Genomic DNA, 24,931 nt, shown 5'->3' with positions numbered 1-24,931 from the left:
CAAGAATTGGTTGTGTTGTGGATTCCAGATGTGCGCAGCACCTCTTAGAATGAGTCTGGACACAGTCAAGTGCCTCATTTTCATGGAAATAAATAGCTCTACATTAACTAAAAGCCTCAATGGTTTTGAGTCATTTCTCACCCCCAATAAGGAGGCCCTTTTGGTTGGACTCTTCTGGAAAGTGTTTGTGAGTTATTAGCCACGTGAATGCAGGGTTTTTATTCAATTTCTTTGACCCTCAGTTTACTTATTAAAAAAATCAAAGACAAATGCAAATCAAAACCACAATGAGATACCATCTCACACCTGTTAGAATAGCTATAATCAAAAGGACAAATGATAACAAATGTTAGAGAGGATTCAGAGAAAAAGGAACCCTCAGACACTGCTGATGGGACTGCAGACTGGTACAGCCACTATGGAAAACGGTATGGGGGTTCTTCAAAAAACTAAGAATTGATCTACCATATGACCCAGCAATCCCTCTACTGGGTATTTACCCCAAAGACTTGAAAACTCATATCCAAAAAGATATTTGCACACTGATGTTCATAGCAGCGTTATTCACGGTGGCCAAGACATGGAAGCAACCAAAGTGTCCTACGATAGATGATTGGATAAAGAATCTGTGGTACATATATACAATGGAATATTACTCAGCCATAAGAGGAGATGAAATACTGCCATTTGCGACAACATGGATGGACCTCAGGATAATCATGCGAAGCGAAATAAGCCAGACAGAAAAGTTGAAAATCACATGATATCATTTATATGTGGTATATAAACCTAAAAGCAACAAATGAACAGGACAAACAAACAGACTCATGGACATGGACTATAGACTAGTGGTTACCAGAGGGTATGAGGTTGGGGGATGAGGGGGTAGATAGATGGTTAAAGGGGTCAAATATAGCGGGGTAGGGGTAGAGTGAAGTGGGTAAAGGGGATCAAATATATGGTAGCTGAAGGAAATGACTTTGGGTGGTAAACACAATAGAATTACAGATGTCAAATTATATATAATGTACACCTGAAATTATATAATTGTATTAACCAATGTTACCCCAATAAACTTAATTAAAACAACTTAAAAAAATCAAGGACAAGTAAGGGCATTTGAGTATCTATCATATAATATATATTATACAAGAGTACTATTTTTTCCTTTTCCAGTTTATAGATAAAGAAACCAGTGCCAGAATTAAATTACTTGCCCAAGATCCATATTCTTAATTCCTGAATCATAGTGTTGTTTGGATGAAATAAGAGAAACCTCTGTGAAAATACATAGTATGTGCTCCCTACATTTTATTTGTTAGCATAAACAGTGGATGAGCCTACCTGTAGTTTCTAAAGCTTGACAATGGCCTATATAATGTAAAACTGATGACTGGCTTTTGTGTACGTAAAAGTTTAATCGATACAAAAAAAATGTAAAGAGTAACTGATTTAAAAAAATCCAAGGATTTTTCCAGAGATCAGAGAGTATGTAGTCTGACTACAATGGTGGCCATAGGTTCAGATGGAAGGGATTGAACTTTCAGCTATGTGATTTTGGGCAAGCTACTTGAGGAAATGAAGGGCTGAGAGATTAAGAGGTCTGCTTTACATAGCAGGAAGTTCTCAGTGCACTTAGCATATATTCAGATTTTGAAATGGAAATCAAAGTTCAAGCCTAGATCTTCTGGTTTAATGGTGTTCTTCCAACTGCTACATGTATCACGTTTGTGGAAGTTACCGGTGTTCCCAAAAGGACCTCAGTCTGGCAGTTTTTTTTTCAAGTAACTGTTGTGTGCTGAGAGTAATTACTGAATGGGTAACTCTAAAGCACAAGGATCTTTACTGCAACTGGAAAAGAATATTTTATAGCTGTAATACCTGTTTTTCCTAGGGTAGCGTGTTAAATACAGATTGTTTTAAGATGGCATGGTGTCTAGTCTTTGAAAAACTTTATGGGTTTTTGTGTCGATAACCTTCAGAAGGAAAAAAGGTAATGTTTTCAAGTTGTAAAGATTTCAGAATTTTCTCATGCTCTAGTTCTGATAACATGAAAATCATTTTGACGTAATGAGAAAGCAAACAAAGGCTGTGTCTCAATTAGACCTTGGTTTAAACCTCCACTGTTATATTTGCTAGTCATGGGAACTTTGGATAAGTTGTTGAACTGCTTTGTGTGAAATGGGGATAATAGCAGTCTCAGAGTTGCTATGAAGATTAAATGAGATAATTTTAAATCACATACCATAGCTATCATAGGAGCTTGACAAATAAGTTTCATTCCTATCATCTCCTCCTTTCCTCTGCCTCTTATATAATGAATATTTTAGTTCTAGGCCTGTGGTTCTCAAAGTGTGGCCCTCAAACCAGCAGCATCAGCAGTAGCTGAACTCGTTAGAATTACACATTCTTGAGACCTGCCTACCCTGGACCTACAGAATAGGAAACTCTGGGGATAGGGCCTTATAATCTGTGTTTCAGTTCACCCTCCAGGGAGTTCTGGTGCACTAGTCTAGGGTTTTTGCAGAGCACCGTATTGGTGAAACACACATAAATTGCTAACTATCATGTGTTTTGAAATATATACGCTCCCTTTGTCTCTTCTGTGACTGCTGACACACATCTCTGAAACAACTAGTCATATGGCTTTGACTTAAGATCTTTGCCTTGAGAGTCTAATTTGCTAGAATACGGTGCTAACTCAAAACATTTGGAAAGTGGCAGTTCAAGGACAGTAACTAGGTTGGATTTTATAAGAGAGTCAAGAGCAGTCTCAGATACATAAGCCTATGGATTTACTAAAAGAAAGATAAAAAAGACTGGTTCAAATTATAGCAATTAAAAAAAAAAAAGAGTAAGTACCACATATAAACCCTCCTGATTTCTAGAAACTTGGTTTTTAGGGAATGTCAACAACATTCACATCTTTTCAGAATGAAGTCTTGGCATAAAATGACGAGGTGAGGGATAGTTGAAATTATGTGACCATCTAAATTATAAGTGGAAAAATATTCTGATTTTGCTGTGGAGAAATTGGATAAAATAATTTCAAATTAATCTTGACTAAAACAAGATGCTCATAGTTCATGCAGTCACTGTTAGCCATTGTCCAACTTTTTCTACTTTTTCAGAGTTCACATTTTTAAATCTAATAAATTCTCTTTTGTAAATGTAGCCAAGGAGGAAGTTTGCTTAAGGCTGTTGCCTAGTCTAAACTGATTGTACTTGGTTCCTATCATTCCATGTAGAGAAACAGTATCCTCTTAAGGAAGTGAATAGCGTCACTATTGTCCAGTTGTCATTGATGTGAGCTAGTTTTCATGCTGGCTTTATAGGTTATATCCTGTAGAAAAAATGTAATTGATGGTGCATTAGCTTCATTCTCATTTATACAGTGTAAATATTCTTTTAAATTTCAAATATTTAGATAATCATTAGTTAATACTGCTACCATTAGTTTTAATTAATAAGATTTTATTTCGCTGTATTTATTAAAACTCTAGTTTAAATACTAATACAGATATTGAGGTTTTATATAAAATGTAATACAGATGATTCCTATTTTAAGAAACATTAAAATCTGAGATTTGGTGAATGCTGTAATTTTTTTTTTAGTTTTAAAAAATTGTGCAACAGTTTGTTATAAAACTTTTCAAACATACAACAAAGGTGAAAGTATTTTAACAATGATCGTATTCCTACTACCTCTTAGATTCTAACATTAATTTTTTACTCTACATTTATCCATCCATCCATCCTTCTATCCTTTAAATGGTATAGTTTTAATATTCACTGTGAATTCTGTAGTAGAATGTAAGCACAACATTGTTCAATGCATTTGTTTAGACTGGTTGAATGTTGCATTTTATTGCAGATAACTTGCATAATCCTACGTCATGAATGAAAGAGTTTCTTGATCTTTTATTAAGTTGGGGTTTGTTCCTTTTTGTGTTTCTGAGACCTTATGTATGTTCTGAGAGTCAGAAGAGTCGCCTGAGAGTTCAAACAGGGACACTTTAGGTACACAGTAGGAGGAAGAGGAAGAAAGTGATAAATGAGTTTAGTGGGATCTGCTGACTAATCCAGTGTGTGCTTATTCTCATTGCCTGTCCTGGGCCTGTGGGCTGGGGCCTTAGAGCCCGCTGAGAGCTGGCAGTTCTGAGGTCTAATGTTTCTTTGGAGGAAATGGAAGGATGTAAACTTGGCTAGCCTTTCTTTCTCCTGGAACCATTGGTTGTTTTTTTGGGTATACTGTGTTGTAAGATAGCACCTGGCACAGATGGATCTCTTTGGAACTAGTATGAGAATTAAGAATTGGGGCAATCCTCTGTAAAGAAAGGCAGCACAGGTGGGAAAAAAAGGACAGCCTCTGAAAGGTCATTCAAAGAGTTATTGAATTACTCGTGTTGGAAGCAGATCTTTCCAATGCTGGTGCCCACTCCCTGCTCTGATTGAAATGTTGCTATGTTTAGCATATTTAATTGGCTTTCCTGTGAGAACTGGACCAGGCTGCAGCATTTCCAGTGGATTTCTCTTCAGAACTATTTTTGTCACTGAGTTTTTTAATTTAGATGTTTCATGATCGCTTGAGATAAAGATAGAAGTGTTTGATCACTCTTGCTTGGTGGGTACTGAAGTAATTTTAATTGGGGGCCAAATTTAATCTCCCATGTTGAATGACTGTTCTGAAATTTATGAGATGAATCTAGTACCCTTTTCCAGAAAAAGTAACGGCGCTATTTTGGGTAAAGTATTTAAAGGATCTCAATCAGAACTTTAAAGTTTGCGTATATAATTTCCCCCTTAAACTTCTTTTACTATTTCTTCTGGAAATAGCTGAACGCATGTATTCTCTATGGAGAAGTTGGTTAGAAAGGAATCCTTCCTATGGACATCATGCTTCTGAATATTACAAAATGACCTAAAGGCAACGATGATGGACATATCTTCCTTGATTAGACTTGAGAGTATGAATAGTATTGAATTTGTGGTTCTCAGACTTGCACATTGGAATCACTTTGAGAGTTTAAAAATACCGATGCCAGTTCAATGAGGTTGCAGAATGCAAGATCAATATACAAAAATTAATTGTATTTTTATACATTAGCAAAGGATAACATGATGATGGCATTAAGACAAGTTTCATTTATAATAATATCAAAAAGAATAAAATACTTAGGAATAAATTTAACAAAATGAGTACAAGTCTACAATCTGAAGACTACAAAACATTGTTGAAAGAAATTCAAGAAGACTAAGTAGAAAGACACCCCATGTTCATGAAGTGGAAGGCTTACTATTATTAAAATGACAATATTCCCCAAATGGATCTTCAGATTCAACACAATTCCCATCAAAATGCAGATCTTTTTTTGTAGAAATTGACAAGCTGATCCTAAAATTCATATGAAAATTTGAGGGACCTAGAATAGTCAAAACAATCTTAAAAAAGAACAAAGTTAGAGAACTCACTTCCTGATTTCAAACACACTATGGCACTATAGTAATCAAAACTCTGTGATACTGTCATAAGCATAAACAGATCAGTGAAATAGACTTGAGAGTCCAGAAATAAATTCCAATGTTTATTGTCAGTTGATTTTTGTCATGGATGCTAAGATAGTTCAAAGGGTAAAAAATAGTTTCTCAATAAATGGTGCTAGGACAACTGGATATCCACTTACAAAATAATGAAGTTCGACTGCTTCCTTGCACCATGGACAGATATTAACTCAAATGGATTATAGACCTAACTGTAAGAGCTAAAACTTATAACTCTTAGAAGATATCAGAAATAGAAAAAAATTCATGACCTTGGGTTAGGCAAAGCACGGACCACAAAAGAAAAAATATAAATTGGACTTCATCAAAATTAAAAACCTTTGTATTTCAATAGACGCCATTAAGAAAGTGAAAAGCTAGTCCACAGAATGGGAGAGAATATTTGTAAATCATAGCCAATAAGAAACATATCTAGACTATATAAAAATTCTTACAAGTCAATAATAAAAACACAAATGACCCAATTAAAAATGGACATAGGATCTTAATAGACATTTCTCCAAAGAAGATGTATAAATTACCCATACACATGAAAAAATGCTCAAAATCATTATCCATCAGAGAAATGCAAATCAAAACCATAGTGAGATAACATTTTGCACACATTAGGATGGCAGGAGTAAAAAAGATAGACAATAACAAGTTCTGGTGAAGATTTGAAGAAATTAGAGCCCTCATACACTGCTGGTGGGAATGTAAAATTATGCAGCTGCTTTGAAAAATAGTCTAGCAGTTCTTCAAAAGACATAGAGTTATGCCATATACCACATCCACTCATAAGGACATACCCAAGAGAAATGAAAACATATATCTACAAGAAAACTTATACATAGATGTTCATAGAGGCATTATTCATGGTAACAAAAAGATGAAAATAACCCACATGTCCATCAACTGATGAATGGATAAATAAAAATGGCATATCCATATAATGGAATATTTTTCGGCAATAAAAAATGTCGATACATGCTGTAACATGGATCAACCTTGAAAGCATTTTGGTGAAAGGATCCAGTTACAGAGGACCACATATTGTATTAGTCAATTTATATGAAATGTCCAGAATAGGCAAATCTATAGAGACAGAAAGTAGACTGGTAGTTGCCTAGACCTTGGGTGGTGGGGAGACTTAAAGGTGAAATGGGAAGTGACTACTAGTGGGCATGGTATTTCTTTGGGGATAATGAAATATTCTAAACTCTATGTGTGATAGTAGTACAACTGTGAATATACTAAAAACCATTAAATTGTATACTTCAAATAGGCAAATTATATAGTATGTGAATTATATCTCAATAAAACTGTTATATATATAAACACATATGCACATATATATATATACATGTATATAAAATACTGATGCCTGGTCCCTCAAAAATTCTGAATTGATTGATCTGTGGTGTGGCCTGGGCATTGAGCTTTTGGAAAACTCCCCAGATGACCCTATTAAACATCCAGTGTAGAGTGTCTTTGTCCTAGACCTTGCTACTCAAAAGTGCGGCCTGTGTACTCTGTGTACCAGCAGAATTAACAAGACCTGGGAGATTATAAGGAGTGCAGGTTCTCAGGCCCAACCCCAGATCTACTGAATCAATCTGCATTTTTAACAGGATCCTTAAGTGATTCAAATGGACATTAAATAAGTTCAAGAAGCATTGTCAGTAAGGCAGGTGAATGTGATTTTGAAATTCACTGCCTTCCTGTTGAAATATCCCTCTTCCTTCTGCCCAGGTCTTTCCCTTAAGCCTGTTCTCTTGGGTTCCTGTACCCTATTCCAATGTGCCTGTATGTGGAGGGGGGCCTCCCTTCATACCACCAAGCAATTCTTGGATACTAGTAGGGTGTCCAAGAATTCACCTCAGTTCTGACACTATATCTGGAGATAACATCAGATTCTACATGTTAAGAGTTTAGTCCGACAAGACTCTGCTCCCTCCTCGATTCCAATACCAGTTGCATGCCTAGGTTGTTGCCTATGCTTCTGACCAGCTGGCTATAAATCAGAGACTCCCATGACCCCCTTTTTAAGTTCTATTAATTTGTTAAAGCAGTTCACAGAACTCAGAGAAACAGTTACATAATAGATTACTGGTTTATTATAAAAGTATATGACCAGCCAGATTGAAGAGGTGCATAGGGCAAGGCATGGGGAAGGGACACAGAGCTTCCATGCCCTCCTCAGGCTTACCACCCTCACCAAATCTCCATTTGTTCACCAACCAGGAAGCTCTCTAATCCCTGTCCCTTTGGGGTTTTATGGAGCTTTTATTACATATGCACAACTGATTAAATCACTGGCCAAGGGTGATCCATTTAACTCCCAGCCCCTCTGCCTCCCAGGAGATGGAGGGGTGAGACTAAAAATCTCAGCCTTCTAATAACAGGGTTGGTTGCCCTGGCAACCAGCCCCCATCCTAGGGACTTGGGGCATTCCACAGGTCACTTCGTCAATATAACAAAAGACATCTTTATATCTATCACCACTTAGGAAATTCTGTGTTTTAGAAGCTTCCTGCTAAAAATGGGGACAAAGACCAAATATGTATTTCTACTTATAAATCAAAATATCACAACTGCCCTTCCCAGTAGTGTCCCATAGTTTTTGGTGTTTCTTGTCCATAAAAACATATTTGTCTTACATTTTTTCTTCAGCTCTCTGATGTCCCATGTTGTTAGAGGGATATGAAGGTGGTCCCCATCACTATCATATTTGTGAAAAGCCAAAGTTTCTGAAAAGAGTTTTATAAGAAAAACTTTTAGGATCATACCGTACCAAGAAACAACTTACTACCTAGCTGTAGATTACTGATTTATTTGAATTTTTTTCAAACCATTATACATTTCCAAACCAGAATGCTTTTGATGTGTTAAAAGTATTTTGAATTGGGAGAGATATACCATCTTGAGTTTACTAATAATTTAACTCAACAGCATCCAACAAAGGGCTTTATTCTTGTATCGTGTGTAGAAATCATAGTCTGAACCTGGAGTAAACAATATTGACCTCAATGTATGATATCATTTAGAACACTCTTGAGACATTATGCTGTAGTTATGTACTGAAGCAGATAAGTGTTAGTCTATAGTTTATTAAATATTCATTTTAGTGTACAGCATTATACCAGGAATGATGAAAAGCAAATTTTAAAACTCAAGGCCGTCTAGGTTTTGGCCTGTGGGTACCTTCTCCGTTCCCCCTTCCTTCCCACCTATGACTGAGTTAAGGGATGAGAAACCCTAGGTCAGTAGTTCACCAACTCAGCTTCAAGCTAGGTGGGCTGCCAGTCCTTTTTGGACTTCAGAACCCCAGCACTTGAATCCAGAAGCATCTAAGAGCCTGGGGATCAATTTAAACTTTAATGGCACCCATTATCTTCTTCTTCTCAACAACAGTACCTATTCTCCTCTTACCTTGCCTTCTCACCATCATGGGACTTATCTCTAGGGGTCACATCTGTTTAGGGACTTTCATTTCTGCATGCCTCCCTATAGTTCAGAAACATCTATTCCATTTTCCAATTATACTTTATGTTTGCATACTTCTTTTCATTTTTCATTGTGTTTTCATGTATTTACCCTCATGAAGGACTCTCCATTTCCCTGAGAGTAGGCTAGGGAGCTGGTATTGTCCCACTTTATAATCGAGAATGCTATAACTAGAGAGGTCAATGACTTGACTAAGATGCCAAGGAGACTTTAGGGCTTGTACTTTTTTTCCTTTTTTTTTAAAATAATTTTTTATTTTTCATTTACAGTTGGCGTACAATATTTTATTAGTTTCAGGTGTATAAAATGGTGATTAGATATTTATAGAACTTAAGTGATCACCCTGATAAATCTAGTACCCATCATACACCATACCCAGTTATTACATTATTGACTATATTCCCTATGCTGTACCTTACATCACCATGACTATTTTGTAACTATCAATTTGTACTTCTTAGTCCCTTCTCCTTTTTCACTCACTCCTCAACCCCCTCCCATTTGTCAAGCATCAAAATGTTCTCTATATCTATGAGTCTGTTTCTGTTTTGTTTGTTCATTTATTTTGTTCTTTAGATTTTACATATGAGTGAAATCATCATGTGGCATTTGTGTTTCTCTGTCTGACTTACTCTACTCAGCACAGTACTCTCTAGGGCTAGCCATGTTGTTGCAGATGGCAAGATTCCATTCTTTTTTATGGCTGAGTACTATTCCATTGTATATTTGTACAACCTCTCTTTTACCCATTCAAATATTGATGGACACCCAGGTCGCCTTCATATCTTGGCCATTGCAGATAATGTTGCAATGAACATATGGATTCACATGTTTCTTCAAAGTAATGATTAGGGTTCATTTGAATAATACCCAGAAGTGGAAATTACTATGTTCTTTTTGTCTCTTGTTATAGCCTTTGTTTTAAAGCCTATTGTCTGGTAAAAGTATTGCTACTCATGCCTTTTCTTGTATGTTTCCATTTTCATGAAATATCTTTTTCCATCTCTTATGCTTTCAGTCTATATATGTCTTGATCTGAAGTGAGTCTCTCGTAGGCAACATATGTAAGAGTTGTTTTCTTATTCAGTCAGCCACCCTAACTTTTGATTGGAGCATTTAATCCATTTACATTTAAAGTAATTATTGATATGTAGTTATTGCCATTTTATTATTTATATTTTTAATCTTTTTTTTTTCTTCTTAAAGAAGTCCCTCTAACATTTCTTCTAATACTAGTTTGGTGTTGATGAACTTTAGCTTTTTCTTGTCTGGGAAGCTCTTTTTCTGTCCTTTGATTCTAAATGATAGCTTTATTGGGTAGAGTAACCTTGGTTGCAGGTCCTTGCTTTTCATCACTTTGAATATTTCTTGCCAATTTCTTATGGCCTGCAAAGTTTCTGTTGAGAAATCAGCTGACAGTCTTATGGGAGCTTCTTTGTTTCTTAATCGGGGACTCATTGCTTTTCTTTTCTCTTGCTGCTTTTAAGATTGTCTTTAACCTTTGTCATTTTAATTATGACGTTTTTATGATTTTAATTATGGTGTGGGCCTCCTTGGGTTCATCTTGTTTGGAACCCTCTGCACTTTTTGGGCTTTTATGTCTACTTTCTTTGCCAGGTTAGGGAAGTTTTCCGTCATTATTTCTTCCAATAGGTTTTCTATCTCTTGCTCTCTCTATCTTCTCCTTCTGGTACCTCTAAGATGTGAATATTGTTATGCTGTTATACTTAATGTTGTCCCAGAGGCCCCTTAAACTATCCTGTTTTTTGGATTCTTTTTTTTCATTGCTGTTCTGATTGGGGGGTTTTGCTATCTTATTTTCTAAATCGCTGATTCCCTCCTCTACTTTATCTACTGTTGATTCCCTCTAATGTATTCCTCATTTCAGTCATTGTATTCTTTATTTCTGACTGATTCTGTTTTATGTTTTCTATCTCTTTGTTAAAGTTCTCACTGAGTTCATCTACTCTTCCTTTACATTCATTGTGCATCCATATAACCAGCATTTGAACACTGCATCTGGTAGGTTGCTCATTTTGTTTAGTTCTTTTTTTTTTGAGCTTTGTTTTCTTTCATTTGGGACATATTTTTTTATCTCCCTGTGTTGGTTTCTATGTATTAGGTAGGGCTGCTATGTCTCCCAGTCTTAGTAGAGTGGTCTTATATAGTATGTGTCCTGTGGGGCTCAGTGGTGCAGTTTTCTTTGTCATCTGAGCTAGGTCCTCCAGGTGTGTCCCTTGTATGGGTTGTGTGTGCCCTTCCCTTGTAGTTGAGCCTTGGTTGCTGTTTATATATCAGTGAGAGGGATTGACCCTTGGGCTGATTGGTTGTGAGGAGTGGCCAGTGAGGGGCTGACCCTATGGAGCAAGATTTGCTTTAGCAGGGCTCTGGTGCCTGCCCAGTCTGCCTTTTGCTTGTATTGTCCTTGGATTGCCCCGGGTGGTGATCTGGCTCCAGCTCCATCTGAACCAGGCCACTGGGTGTGCTGGCCTTGGGCCTCCTGGGAGGGGCCCAGCTGTAGGCCAAATTTAGCTGCAGCCTGTGCCCTGCATAGGGCCACCTGGCAAGAGTCACCAAGCAATCCGAAGATGACCGCCACTCATTAGAGTTTGTACTTTAATCTTAATGGTTAGAATCCAGTTCCACTGACTAGTCGTTGTAATGCTTTTTTTCCTTAGAGAAAAATTTTAAGAAAATGACAGAATGAGCAACTGTATAGTAAATATATATATATATGTATATATGTATATATGTATATTTATGTATATTATTCTTTAGTGGATCTATAGTAGCTTTTTCTAAATATTGTAGCCCTTTTTTGCCTTTGTCCACCTAGTAGATGAGAATACCTATGATAAATACACATTGGTACATTGGAAAATAACATCCCTGAAAGGGATCTAGGAAACTTCTTTCTGGGAAGATTTCATTGTACATATTTCATAGGCTTTCAGGTTTGGGAAGAGACAATACAAGTCATCTGGTTCACCAGGCATTTGATGCTTAAGTCCTTGTTTAGATCACATTTGAATCCTTGAGGGCTATGGAAGGATTTTTAGGAACAATTATTATTATACAGGACACTTCATAGCCTAAAAATGTTTCTATATTCTACCAAACTAATTAAGTGGAATGTTGACTATTCAAAACAAAAGTTGTTTCTCTCTTTCTTTGGTCATCTGGATTTTTGAAATGTTCTGTTCGAAACATTTCCCTTAGAACTTGTTAGCTGTTATGGAAATAGCATATTTAGACAATTGTTTAATACTATAATTTATTGGAATATAATTTTTTTCAATGGGACTAAATAATGGTGGTTTTCTTTTTCCTCTTTCTGTGTTTCTGTCTTTATTTACAAGCTAGATCCAGTTTCTTTCATAATTGTTATATGTGAGTGTTTTCAGTTCTTTTGTGCTTTAGCTTGAAGTTTTGACGAAGAGAGGAGTTCAAGATTAAATTTTTAGTGAAAGCTAATGGAAGATATATAATGAACCTAAGGTTCTTAAATAAGAAGAAATAACTAGAGATGGTCATTTTCCCTCTTTGCCTTTGAATAGAAATGCAGGCCCCTAGTGATGGAATGTCAAGAGCATTATTTAGCAGCTTACTAACAGATCTCTTTTTTGAACCAGTGTTTCTTAGAATTTAGAACAAAGATATGTAGGATATGTATACTTATACCCTGTAGTTGGCGTATATATAGCTCTAACCTCCTGAAATCATATTGTGGCCAGGAGAGTACTTGTGGGAAGCTTAAAAGTTCATTGGGTATATGTATCATGGTTACAGTGTGCCTAAGAACATGCCATTAGCGAATAGAATATCCATTATAAACTCTTGGGAAAACTTGCATTTCAACTTTACAAATTTGCAACATAAGTGGAAATGAATCTTTTTTTTTGCCTATAAAGACTCACATAGTCTTTTCAGTTCCTGTTTTATCCTAAGCTTTATCTATAGGCCTAAATTGTTGTAAGGAAAAGCCCGAATAGAGATATGTGGGATATTCTGTTACAAATATTTGTTCTGTCTGTGGAGCTTCTCTACCATAAGTGGCTTAACTGGTCCCCTGCAGGGAATGGAGAAAGGGTAATCTGAAAAGGTCAAAGGATTAACAGTTTCTTTTAAAGTTTTTCATAGAAAGTCTAAGACCAGGTGAAGGTCATAGAAATACAACCAAATATTCTGCAACTAACAGATTTTCAAAGGGCATCCATATATGAAATTTCAAGTTTATGTTTGTGCTTGTGAGTGTTTTAAACCTTGTAAGGTAACCATAACAGGTATTATTGTCCCTATTTTAAAATTAAGGGAGGCAAATCTGGGTCATAGTTTAATTACTTTTTCCATTGTCATCTGAACAGAGTGGTGCTGGGGCTAGAGCCCAGATATTAGAATTTGACGTTCATTGCACTGTACAATTTGTTTTCCTCTGATAACTTTCCATTGAACCTAAACACCATACATTTTTCAGTCTTTCTACTCAAATTTCAAGTGGCACCTGGGGAGGTCAAGGCAATAACAATGGAATCTGTGTGGCAGATGAAAGACCTGAGAGATCCTTAGGAGCAGAGGCGGGGTGGACAAGGCTTCACATTGTTTATTCATTTATCCCTTGGTGTGACACTCCTTTTTGTGAGCCACCTTTGCTATTTCTCTCGAGGTTTGCCTGCCCATTGAAATTCTTCCCTATATTTCCGTGCTGCTGCTTTCTCCTAATTATCATTCTTGCTAGGACTGGAGACCATGTTTGGCACAGTAACTCCTTGTGAAAGTGATTGTTCATGCTTCTCTTGAACAAGACAGTGAAAGTTAAAATATGGTATCTATATTGAGGTCAATTGTAGGGAAAGAGGAACTTAAGACCCCAGCTTCCAGGTATCTTTTATTCCCAATTCATACTAAATAATGAGCACTTTCTCATGTCTTTAAACATCATTTGAAAATGTTTTTCATGATTCTTCAGCATTCCATTGCATGAATTTGCCATAATTTATATACACGTTATTCTATTTTGGATAGTTAGGTTATATTTTAGTTATTTATTTATTTTTTTTTGTGATAAATATTTTAGAAGAAATGGGCTCCTTGAAGAAGGGAATAAATACTTGAAGAGAGACAAATATGGTTTAAACGGTTTGCCCTAGTCATTGATTCATGAGTACACTGTAACTAAGTTCAATCAGGTAAAAATCATGATTTTTTTTCTGAAATAATACAGTTGTGATATTACTTTTATTTTCAGATGGAGAAAATGAGTAAAGATGGTCAATGAAAGGAATAGATTTCACAATTATGTCATCAGTGTTCTGAACATAGAATTTGTGTAATACTTAAGGTGTTGTAAAAGGTTGGTGCATCGGCAATATTTTTAATGTATCAATTTGAAAGATCTGAGCCCAATTATAAATAATCACTTTATGAGAGTCATTAATTCATTGGCTAGCTTATGTATTTTGAGGATATCCTCCTCAAACACTGAGCTTGCTTTTCATCATTGTGTGTATAGAAAAAAGCTGACCAATTAGCAAATTAGTAGGAATTGAGGAGCCAGATTTTGGATTTCTTAAGAGTTTTATCTTCTGGAACTAATTTTGTGTGGGCATGTGTGGATCGTTTGGGAGGAGAAGGGAGGTGTTAGAGGTCTCCATAATGCTATCAGTTCTCCTACCTTCTCATTCTGACTCACACCTCCACCCACTGCCCAAGATTCAGGTGCAACCAGCAATAAGTAGATCAAGTTTGTCCTTGGGGTTTTAGCTCTTCTTTTCTCTGGGTTTCTTTTTTCTACCCAATTTGTTCTTTACGCAGATTCTATTCATACCTCCTCATCATAACATCTACCAAGGCCCATAGTTTTGGGGAAGAAGCAAGGCTACTGACTTTAAGCAAAGGCCTTGCCTCAAGTAATCAGAACAAACAATCTCAATGGGGGGGACATCTCTTTTTCCCAAATTGTCTTTGACGTTATCTTTTCCAGGTGTATTTGCTGTTCAAGGTGTTCCTGAATAAGTCAGGGCCTTAATCCCAATTGATTTTGTTTGACTAATTTAGCATGAGGGTCGCAGTTCTATTTTGGGGCAAACTTTGAGGGAGAGGACCACTAGATAAAAATGAAACTGGAAAGTCACATAAGTTAAAAAAAAAGTAAAAAGAAGGCTTTTGCCATTAGTGTAAAAGTGTTTCTTTTTTTCCTATTGTGTGGTGGATAAAATGTGTGAGCATACAGGAATTTGACTTGTTGCCTTGAATAAACTCAATATTCTTAGGATGAAGTCATACATAATTAATTGCCTGTCTCTGCATTTTTTTCCCAAAGTGATGGCTCTTAGTATTCATACTTGTGATAACTTATGTTTCCTGAGTACAAGAGCCTGAGGACTGCCAAGTAAGGAAGAAGAGGCAGTGGTGGTTTTGTAACCTCTGTGCTACTGTAATACAATGGATAATTGGTTTTGTTTTTTTTTTTAACTTCCAGTGCCTGAAGCAGTACATGCAGCTGGCAATCCGAGAAGGATGTGGATCTCCCATCACTTGCCCTGACATGGTGTGCCTAAACCATGGGACCCTGCAGGAAGCTGAGGTATGGATGAGTGCCATGATCTTCCTCTCTTTCCTGTTGACATTATTTCCTAGGATCTTTACTCTACTGTACTTCCCTACCAGGGAGTCTAGAAACAAAAGCTAGAGTTAACTTTTTAAAGGAGTATTTTATTGCTACATAGCTTTGGATTCTTTATACAAACTGTTAAAGCTGTTATTTACCACTGTTCTGTTTATAAGTGCTATCTGATTGTCGAAGAAACTCTAGAATAGGCAAAGATCTAGAAATCAAATTTACCAAATGTGAGGTTTGGAGGCTGAATAGGGAGTGGTCTTATGATCTTTATTTTATTTTTTTTAAATTGATTTATTTTAATTAGTTTCAAGTATACAGTACATTGGTTAGACATCCATATAGTTCATAAAGTGATCCGCCCAATTGCTCCCTCCCTCCCCTGACCCTCTACCTAGCCCACATATTAATGCTAACTGCATTCCCTATGCCGTGCTCCCCATCCCCGTGACCATCCATCAGCTACTAATTTGTACTTCTTTAACCCTTCACCCCATTCTCCTATTCCCCTAATCTCCCCACCCCTCTGTCCATCACCAAATTGTCCACTATATTTGTGAGTCTGTTTTTGATTAGTTTGTTCTTTTTATTCAATAGATTCCGCATTTAAGTGAAATCATACAGTGTTTATCTTTCTCTGTCAGACTTAAATACCTTCTAGTTCCATCAAAGAAATATCTTGTTCCATCCCCTTCCTTTTAGTCTGTGTGTGTCCTTTAATCTAAAGCAAGTCTCTTGTAGGCAGCATATGTAGGGGTCTTCTTTTCTTATCCTTTCAGCCACTCTATCTTTTAATTGGAGCACTTAATTCTTTTCCATTTAAGGTACTTATTGATAGGAATGTAGTTGTTACCATTCTGTATTCCTGTTTTTGATACATGTTTTTTCTTTTTAAAGAAGTCCCTCCAACATTTCCTGTAATACTGGCTTGGCGGTGATAAATTCCTTTAGCTTATTTTTGTCTGGGAAGCTCTTTATCTGTCCTTCAACTCTAAATGATAGCTTTGCTGGATAAAATATTCTTGATTGTAGATCCTGGGTCTTCATCCTGTTGAATATTTTGTGCCAAGCCCTTCTGTCCTGCATAGTTTCTTTTGAGACAGCTGCCAGTCTTATGGGTGTTCCCTTATAGGTAACTATCTGTTTTTTTTTTCTTGCTGCTTTTAATGTTCTTTCTTTGTATTTAACCTTTGGCATTTTAATTATGATATGTCTTGGTGTGGGTCTCTTTGGATCCCTGGTTTTTGGGATTCTCTGAGCCTCCTAGGGTTCTGTCCATTTCCTTCACCAGGTTAGGGAAGTTTTCCATCATTATTTCTTCAAACATCTCTTCAACATCTTATTTTCCTTCAGGTAGGCCGATCAAATGGATATTTGAGAATAGTGTCCCATATATTCCTTAAATTATTTTTATAGTCTAAGCATCTTATCTCTCACCATTCTGATTGAGTGCCCTTGGCTTTCCCATTCTCTAGATAGGGCATTTGATACTTTTCTTTATTCACTTTGTTTATTCCATTTACTATATTTCTCATCTCAGATAATATGTTCTTCATTTCAGACTGGTTCCTTTTTATAATTTCCATTTCCATTTTTATGTTTTTTATCTCTTTGTTGAAGTTCTCACTGAATTCATTTACTCTTCCCCTAAGTTCATTGAGCATCTTTATAATCATTGTTTTGAACTCTGCATCTGTTATATTACCTGACTCCATTTATCTAGATCTCTGTTCTGTTCTCTCACATGGTTTCTGATTCCTTGTCTTCCCATTTTGCCTGCCTTTTCATGTCTGTTTCTATGTATTGAGCAAAGCTCCTAAGTCTCCCTGTCTTATTAGTGTGGATTTGTGAAGAAGGTATCCAGTGGTGTTCAGCTGCAGGCCAAATTTAGCCCAAACTTCTACCCCTCTGAGGCCACCTGTTAAGATTCAGCAAGCAGTCCACAGATGCTGTGCTTATAGTTGCCTCAAAAGGCCACACCAGAAACTGAGGCCAGCTGCCTCCAGTGTGAGTCTAGGCGCTGCTCAGCAAGGAGCACCTGACTCGCTGAGGATACATATACCTGGATGTGGCTTGGGAGGGACCGTGAGTCGAGAGAGGCAGCATTTCAGGGAATCCTCTGGGTGGAGCAACCTCTGTTATCCAGTTTGATGATGTCACAGCTATGGCAGTGCTGTGTCCGTGCACTGGGAGGAGTGAGGGCTCACCAGGGAACAATGGATACCACCGGCACTTTTGTACAGAGCTACAGAGTGAGTCTCGCCTTGGCCCTCAATCGAACAATGTCTCCCTATAAGTCCCTGTTGCCCCCTGTGCGCAGCCGAATTGGCACTGGTGCTCACAGCTAGCAAGTCTGTCACCATGAAAATCCACCTGTGGATATGGCCCTTTTAAGAGGTTTCTGCCCTTGCCGCTACCGCAGCCTCCGCCTCATTTAGTGGCTGGAGACTGAGCAGCTCCTCGTCCTCTCTCTGTCCTACCTTCTGCCATTGCATGGTGATTTCTTGGATTTCTTCCTAGTTGTACGGCTTGTTCATCTAGATCCCAGGCAATTTTTCCCTGCTGCTTGCTCCTTGTTTCCATCACAACTTTGATTTGGTCACCAGAGGGATGACACAGAGCCTCTATCATCTACACCATTCCCCCTCCCCTCCCCACTTGTCTTGTGATCTTTAATACTTTAAATATAAACAGACGACAGCTTAGCCACAGTTGTGGACGATAAACTATGTATTTGATTCTACAAAGGTAGCCTGAGTCTAACCATTTCCAAAGAGCAGAGAAAGGCCTTTCGTTCGATCTTTATCAGAGTTGTTTTTTTTGACTGAGTTCTCATATTTTCTAAAGACTGTGATATTACTCTTTCCTTTGTTTCTTCAATTCCTGTTCAGTAGCTGGCCCTTAACTCTGCTTTTAATCTGTCCTGCTCTCTTTAAATCAGAAGATAACCAACTCTTGTCCATTCTTAGGGAATTGGTAAGCGTCTCAAAGAGGTCCTAAGAAACAGATCAAATTTTATTCATTCAGCAAACGCAGCACACCTGCTGTGCGTCAGGCATTCTTCCATTATTTTCGTAGCCAGTGTACCATCTAATTCCTTCAAAAAACTTATAAAACTGAGGTCCAGAGGGTTTAAGTAATTTGTTCAAAAGTACATATCTGAAAAAGTAGAAGAGCTAGAATTCTATTTCATTTCTTTCTGACCACCATAATTCTATGGCTTTAAGAATGTGCTGAAAGACTTGATTATTGGAAGCTCAATAGTGTGCGTGTGCGTGTGTGTGTGTGTGTGTGTGTGTGTATACATACACACACAAATATAGAAATATTTGGGTGCATCTGTGTGTGTGTGTACCTGTGTGTATACATGCTTCATTTACAAATATATATGCTTTTACACGTGTATTTTTTTGTTTTGTAAGCAAAGCAGTCAGAAAGGTATTATAGACCATTTTCAATTAATCTGCCTTTGCATGTCCTGTGTTCAGCTTATGGAATATTGGCTAAGTGGTACAAGTGAGCTTGAAGTGCTTTTTTTCAGGAAGAACCAAAGGAATACATAATGGTTTAGGTGTGATTCATATTAGGAAAATCATGAAATAATGGATTTTTAAATTAAAATCTAATATTGAATATGGAAAGCCTATGATGAGAAATATTGCTTACTTTAATGTGAGTCATAGGTAGAAGAAAATTAAAGTGGGGAAAGATTAGGTTAGCTACCAGGAATATTATTGATCTATACAACCCAGAAATGGTTTTTAAAATGAGTCTCAGGTATTCAGGGACATCTTTCTAGGCATAATCTTTCCAAGAAAGATGCTTCCTTTTTGACTTGCTTCTCTGATGTCTGATCAGTGAACAAGTGTTTATTAAGAGTGTGCAGTGTGCTGGGCCTATTCCAGGCCAGGAAATAGAGGTGAATAACACAGGCCTAGTGCTGTCCTCACAGTAGCTCCTGATCTACTAGAGAGACATTAAGCTGAGAAGGACTCAGATAATTATAAAAGTAAAAAGCGTGAGTTGGAGCAGACAGCAAGAGCTGTGTCTCATATGAAATCTTATTTAATTCATGCTTGCAAAATCTGATAAATATAAATGAATAGTTGAGTGAAGTTTCAATATAAGCCTTAGAAATTGATCACAGTCCTATATTCTAGACTTGGCTGTCCAATCTGGTAGCCACTAGCTACATGTAGCTATTTATAATTAAATTAATTAAAATAAAATGCAATAAGAAATTTATTCCTTTGGTTGCAGTAATCACATTTTAAGTGCTCAGTAGCCATATGTGGCTAGTGATTACCACTTGGACAGCACAGAATAGAACATTTCCATCACAGCAGCAAGTTCAGTTGCATGATGTTATTCTAGACTTTTAAATGAATGGTGACCATTAGTCACTGACACTTTGGATATCAAATGTTAGGGCCGATGTGCTCAGGCAGGTGAGTGAAGATAGGCCATCGTTTGTCTCATAGTTCAGTTCTCTAGAACAGAGCTTATCTTTTCTGAGTTTCTTAGTATAGACAGTTTCTTCTCATATTCCCTGCAGTTCTCCTCTCCTTTTTAATTCTTACCCTTTTCCTCTTGTACCCATTGTCATTCATGCTTTCCAAGTTCTGATTTTTTACCCAGTTTACTCTAAAAACAATTTTACTTTTAGGTTGTATTAAAACCAAACAAACTCACGATGTCTCTTAAAAATAACAAGAGTATTTAAAAAACAGAACAAAAACTTATTCCAAATGAAACTATGGTATTTATTAAAGTCTGTTTTCCATTAGGCAAGAAGACACTCCAGCCCATTAATGGACCTTTCTGTACTTACTGGTCTTGCTAAGAGCCTGATTGAAGATGGGCAGGAATGTACAGTAAAAAAAAAAAGTGGTGGGGGTGGTGGTGATTATCTCTCATTTTGAAATGAGAAATGAAGAAATTACATTAGAGATATTGGTAGCTTTATCAGTTTACATGGGACTACTCCTTTCACACACACATGAACTTGGGCTGTACCACCTTCCTTTCTGACTTGCTTTACATCAAGCTTTCCTCACATATAGTTATTATAATACATACCTCTTAATCTAAATATTAACTTGAATATATCACAATGGGGCTTATCTACATTATGCTTGACTGGAATTATATCCATAACTACTTTTTCTGCCTTTAAGAAAATGTTTAATTATATAGGTAACATGTAAATATACTTTACTTATTAAAAATAATTCTGGTTAAGGCTCAAGTTCCCTTTGTCCTGCTGCTATTTATATTACATTACAATATATGGTTCTCCATCATTCATTGTCTTATAAAATGCATGTAAGTTTAACATTTCTTCATCTTCAAAGGACACAAGGCATTTAAGCTCTAACCTCTGAATGCTTTCCTGCATGGGTCTAGTTCACACAGTTGCCTGTGCTCCATCTGTGTGCCTCCTGCAGGCTTTAGGACCTGCCTGCCTTCTTAATGCTTCCAGATTGGCTCAGCTGTGGCTCTGTCTCTTATTTATCAGGAATAGCTTCATCAGTAAAACATTTAATGGCCAATTTAAGTACTGTTTGCTTATGCAGGAAATAGTAGAAAAGGCAGCTTTTCCCCTTCAGTGTCCTTGAAGCTGTTGGGAGGAAGTGCCTCTGGAGGGCTTGTGGCTAGAGGTGCTCCACTGGGAGCCAGGGAAAAGTAAAACTTTCCTTCCTTGTGTCCTCTGGTACTTTCAGCTGTTGCGCTATAGGGCTTTTCTGATGTCCTTGATCCAGGGATCTTGTCCAACATGGAATTAAGAAAGGCAGGGCACAGATTGTTTATTCTGATAGCATTACTTCAGGCAAGGCCTTTCCTTGAAGTCGGTAGTATTATTAAAAAGGCGATGACTACTTTAAATAGATCCCTTACAGTGTTAGGGAAGTAGAGTATCACCACTTGCTGGGCAAGCCTGAACCGTTGGTCTGGACCATGTAAAATTTGAATGGTGAGCACATGACCCATTAGAGTAGTACCCACTGAGAAATTGAACTTCTTCCTGCTGCCGGTGGAAAGCAGGAAATAGCTTCTCACCCGCCAATCCTCCTTCCAAGCCCTGGGGCATGGAAGTGACCAGCCTGCCTTTTACTGCTGGTGCCACAGCATGTACCAGAGGAAGGACAGGTGTAGCTGCTCTTGCCAAGAATGGGGGCTCCAGAATTCCATAGGAAGGGATTTAGGGGGGCACTCTGGAGGACTGTGATAGAGGGATGGTAGAAGGTGGGCGTGCAGTGCTAGGGAATTTGAAACTACATTTGCAAAATAAACAGTTTTTACTTACATGGTATGTTCGTTAAGGGTGGCTTTGGTAAAGCCTGCTGGAATTTTAGAGATCCATATATTCCCCCAAATCACCCTTTAGCACTGACTCCCTCCATTTGCCACCTCTTAACACTCTTTTTTCCCATCATCACAGTGCGAAGCAGGGGCAGAAGATGAGGATGCCCAGGCAAGTGGCCATACTTCTGTTACTGTTTCAGGATCTGAATGGGAAGGGATTAAGTCTGCTTCTAATGATAACCTTTGGCTGCAATAACGTGCTGTGATTCTTACCCATAAGAGTAAAACTTTGAGATGGTGAAGGGTAAAGGAATCTGCTATGTCAAAGTGAATAGACATTTTTGAGGTTCTCAGCTGAATTTTGTTTTAGAACGTTTTAAACTTTGTTTTAAAACTGCATATAAGTGGAGAATAATGTTTCTAAGCTTCTTCTTTAACTAAAGGCCAATGAAAGAAGAATAAGCAGCAATGGGTTGAACGTGTCACAAGGATGTGCACATAGGCATATCCCTGACTCCCTAGATGTGCAGAGGAAGAAAAAGCAAGGAATGATGAAGGAAGATGTACTGAGGCCTCTGCAGAACAGGTGAAAAAGGAATAGCAAAAGCAGCTCTCTGCAGGGAACTGTGTGAAAGATTCCTGGCCCTGGAATTCCAGTCTCCCCGTCCTTCGCTTCCCAAGTGGACCCTGCCGTCTGGCTCTCAGACAATGATGCCTTCTTGTTTTTACGACCAGGGTTCGATATGTAGTATGTAATATCGATAAGGAGAAGAGCTTGGGTGAACGTGCCGTTTTTCTTTTCCGTTAGGAAAATACAGTTCTCATTTTCTGGATTGAGATAGGAAACATTTTTGGTTTCTGTATTAATGTGATGAGACACCCATAAGACATAGTACTGTTTCTCTTGCCATAGCTTTGCAAGTCATAGCACTTCAGAAATTGCCAAAATCTTGACTTGCTGTAATTATCTACTAGTAGTCAATTCCACCTCCAGATATACTGACCTGTTGTATTTCATGTTCATCCTGGTCCTTTAATTTTTAAAAGCAACTATAGCAGAGATATGATTGCAAGGGCCAGACCTAAGTTAAGTCTGGACATTTTTTCTTGCTTCTGTCCTGGCTTTCTAAGCCTGAGGGACAGTACTTTCATGAAGTTGATCCCTAGCTTCTCTGTTCTATTTTATTTTCCTAACTAAAAGGCAATATACGTTATATTTATCAATATTTCTTACGAGAACACATACCGCTTTTAGCATAAATGCTCTTCTGGCAAGCAGGCTCCACCATCTGCACCTTTTTTAATTTTGCTTTTTGTAGGGCTAGTTTCAATGTAGGTGGTGAGGCCTGCTCAGCTATTATAGTCATTGTTAATAATGGTAAATAGAATATGCCTTGCTTTTCATTTCTTCTCAATTGTGGATGTATCCCATTAACTGTTACATAGAATAGTTACAGCAACCCACCCCCACCCCCACCCACACATAGGTATATTTTAACTTCCCTGGTTATGTTTTGCTATAGGAGGAGTGGAATGGAAAGTGAAAACTTTTCAGCAGAGTAGGAACTAGGTACTTAATAAGTATCCCCAGGTTCATTTTTACAAGGAAAAAAAAAAAAAAGATGGTGATTGTAGGCAGTTAGTAACTTTGTATTGTATTCTTATTCTATGTAAATGAAACTGAATTTATTTTCTCTTTGAATTAATATATTTTTTTCTTTTTGGAAAGATTTTCTAGAATGATAATGAGAAGGAAAAGTCTTCCATGTTTGGATAGGAGGAGAGATTTTTAACAGAGTAGATAAGCACAAATTTCAAAGGAGAAATAGCAAAAAATAACTTTAAATCACGTTAAGGATTTTTTTTAGTATTTGATCTGAGGGAAGTGGTCTTTTGATAGTTGAGAAGATACTTGAATTTCTTTGTTTCTAGTTCTTTAATAAGGATTTGGTTAGTAATGGATTAGAACACACTGAGTAAAATAATTATCAGTAGTCCATACTGACTTAAATAAATAGATGAATAAACAAATAAATGGAGGAGAAAGGGTAGGTAGCTCTTTCTTACAGGAGAATTCTAATGAATGAGTGATGGGTATAGAAACTTATTATTAACCAAATAGCACAGTAATAATTTTTGTAGGCAAGAATTATCGATAGCTACAAAAAGTAGTAGGCAAAGGTATGATGAGAAGCAGGATATTTGCAGAATTTCACAATATCTCCCTATAAGATACTTTGTCAGTTACAAAGAGGGGAGCAAGAACGTTGTACAAAATAACTGGTTTGGACTCTTCATATATGTCAAGGTCATGAAGGGCAAACATAGACTGAGGAACTGCCTCAGATAAGAGAAGGCTGAGGAGACACTGCAAATAAATGCAAAGTGGTGTCCTCAACTGGATCTTGGAGTGAAAAAAAAACAAAAGGACGTTATGAGACAGTTTATGAAATTTGAATAAGGCCTACAGATTAATTATTTTGTATCAGTGAAATTTTTATTACTTTAATAATTAACTACAATTATGTAAGGTGTTAACGTTAGGAGAAGTTAGAGGAATGGCATTGAAGAACTCTACAATTTTTGCAACTTTTTGTAAGTCTAAAATTATTTCAAAATAAAAAGTTAAAAAGGAATGTCCTGGTATGATTTTGAAAGATTTGTAATTTCTTTGTTGGCAGGATAAAGATAATTGTATACCATAAGATACCTCTTAAAATCTCTTACTATTCTCTATAATTCTCAGTTTCACAATCAGTTTTAGAGTCGTTGTGATTCTTTTTTTAAAAAAGGAGTAGCCCTATAACCTGTGGCCTGATTGAGCCTTCCTAAAACATTTATTTCAATTTTATAATTATAAAAGACCTTGAGCAATAGCAACTTAGTTCCAAATGGCAATGGAACCAGGAATTTAATACTTTGGACCTTTTTCTTATTTCCTTCCTCCCTCCCTCCCTCCCT

The 24,931-nt window shown here is 37.1% G+C and overlaps 1 protein-coding gene across 3 annotated transcripts in view; it reads left to right on the top strand.

Annotated features, from left to right (window-relative positions):
- Positions 1-24,931, top strand: part of RNF144B (ring finger protein 144B) — a 144,438-nt gene that overhangs the window by 98,129 nt on the left and 21,378 nt on the right. For all 3 annotated transcript variants that reach the window (XM_039866477.1, XM_039866476.1, XM_039866475.1), the window contains exon 3: positions 15,527-15,631. In XM_039866477.1, the coding sequence (XP_039722411.1) occupies positions 15,527-15,631 (105 nt within the window). The remainder of the gene's footprint in view (positions 1-15,526; positions 15,632-24,931) is intronic.

Source organism: Pteropus medius, unplaced genomic scaffold (assembly GCF_902729225.1).
Source record: "Pteropus medius unplaced genomic scaffold, Ma_sr-lr_union100, whole genome shotgun sequence".
NCBI lineage: Eukaryota > Metazoa > Chordata > Mammalia > Chiroptera > Pteropodidae > Pteropus > Pteropus medius.
The sequence above is the reverse complement of the archived record's forward strand: the minus strand, read 5'-3'. Positions and strand labels throughout refer to the sequence as shown.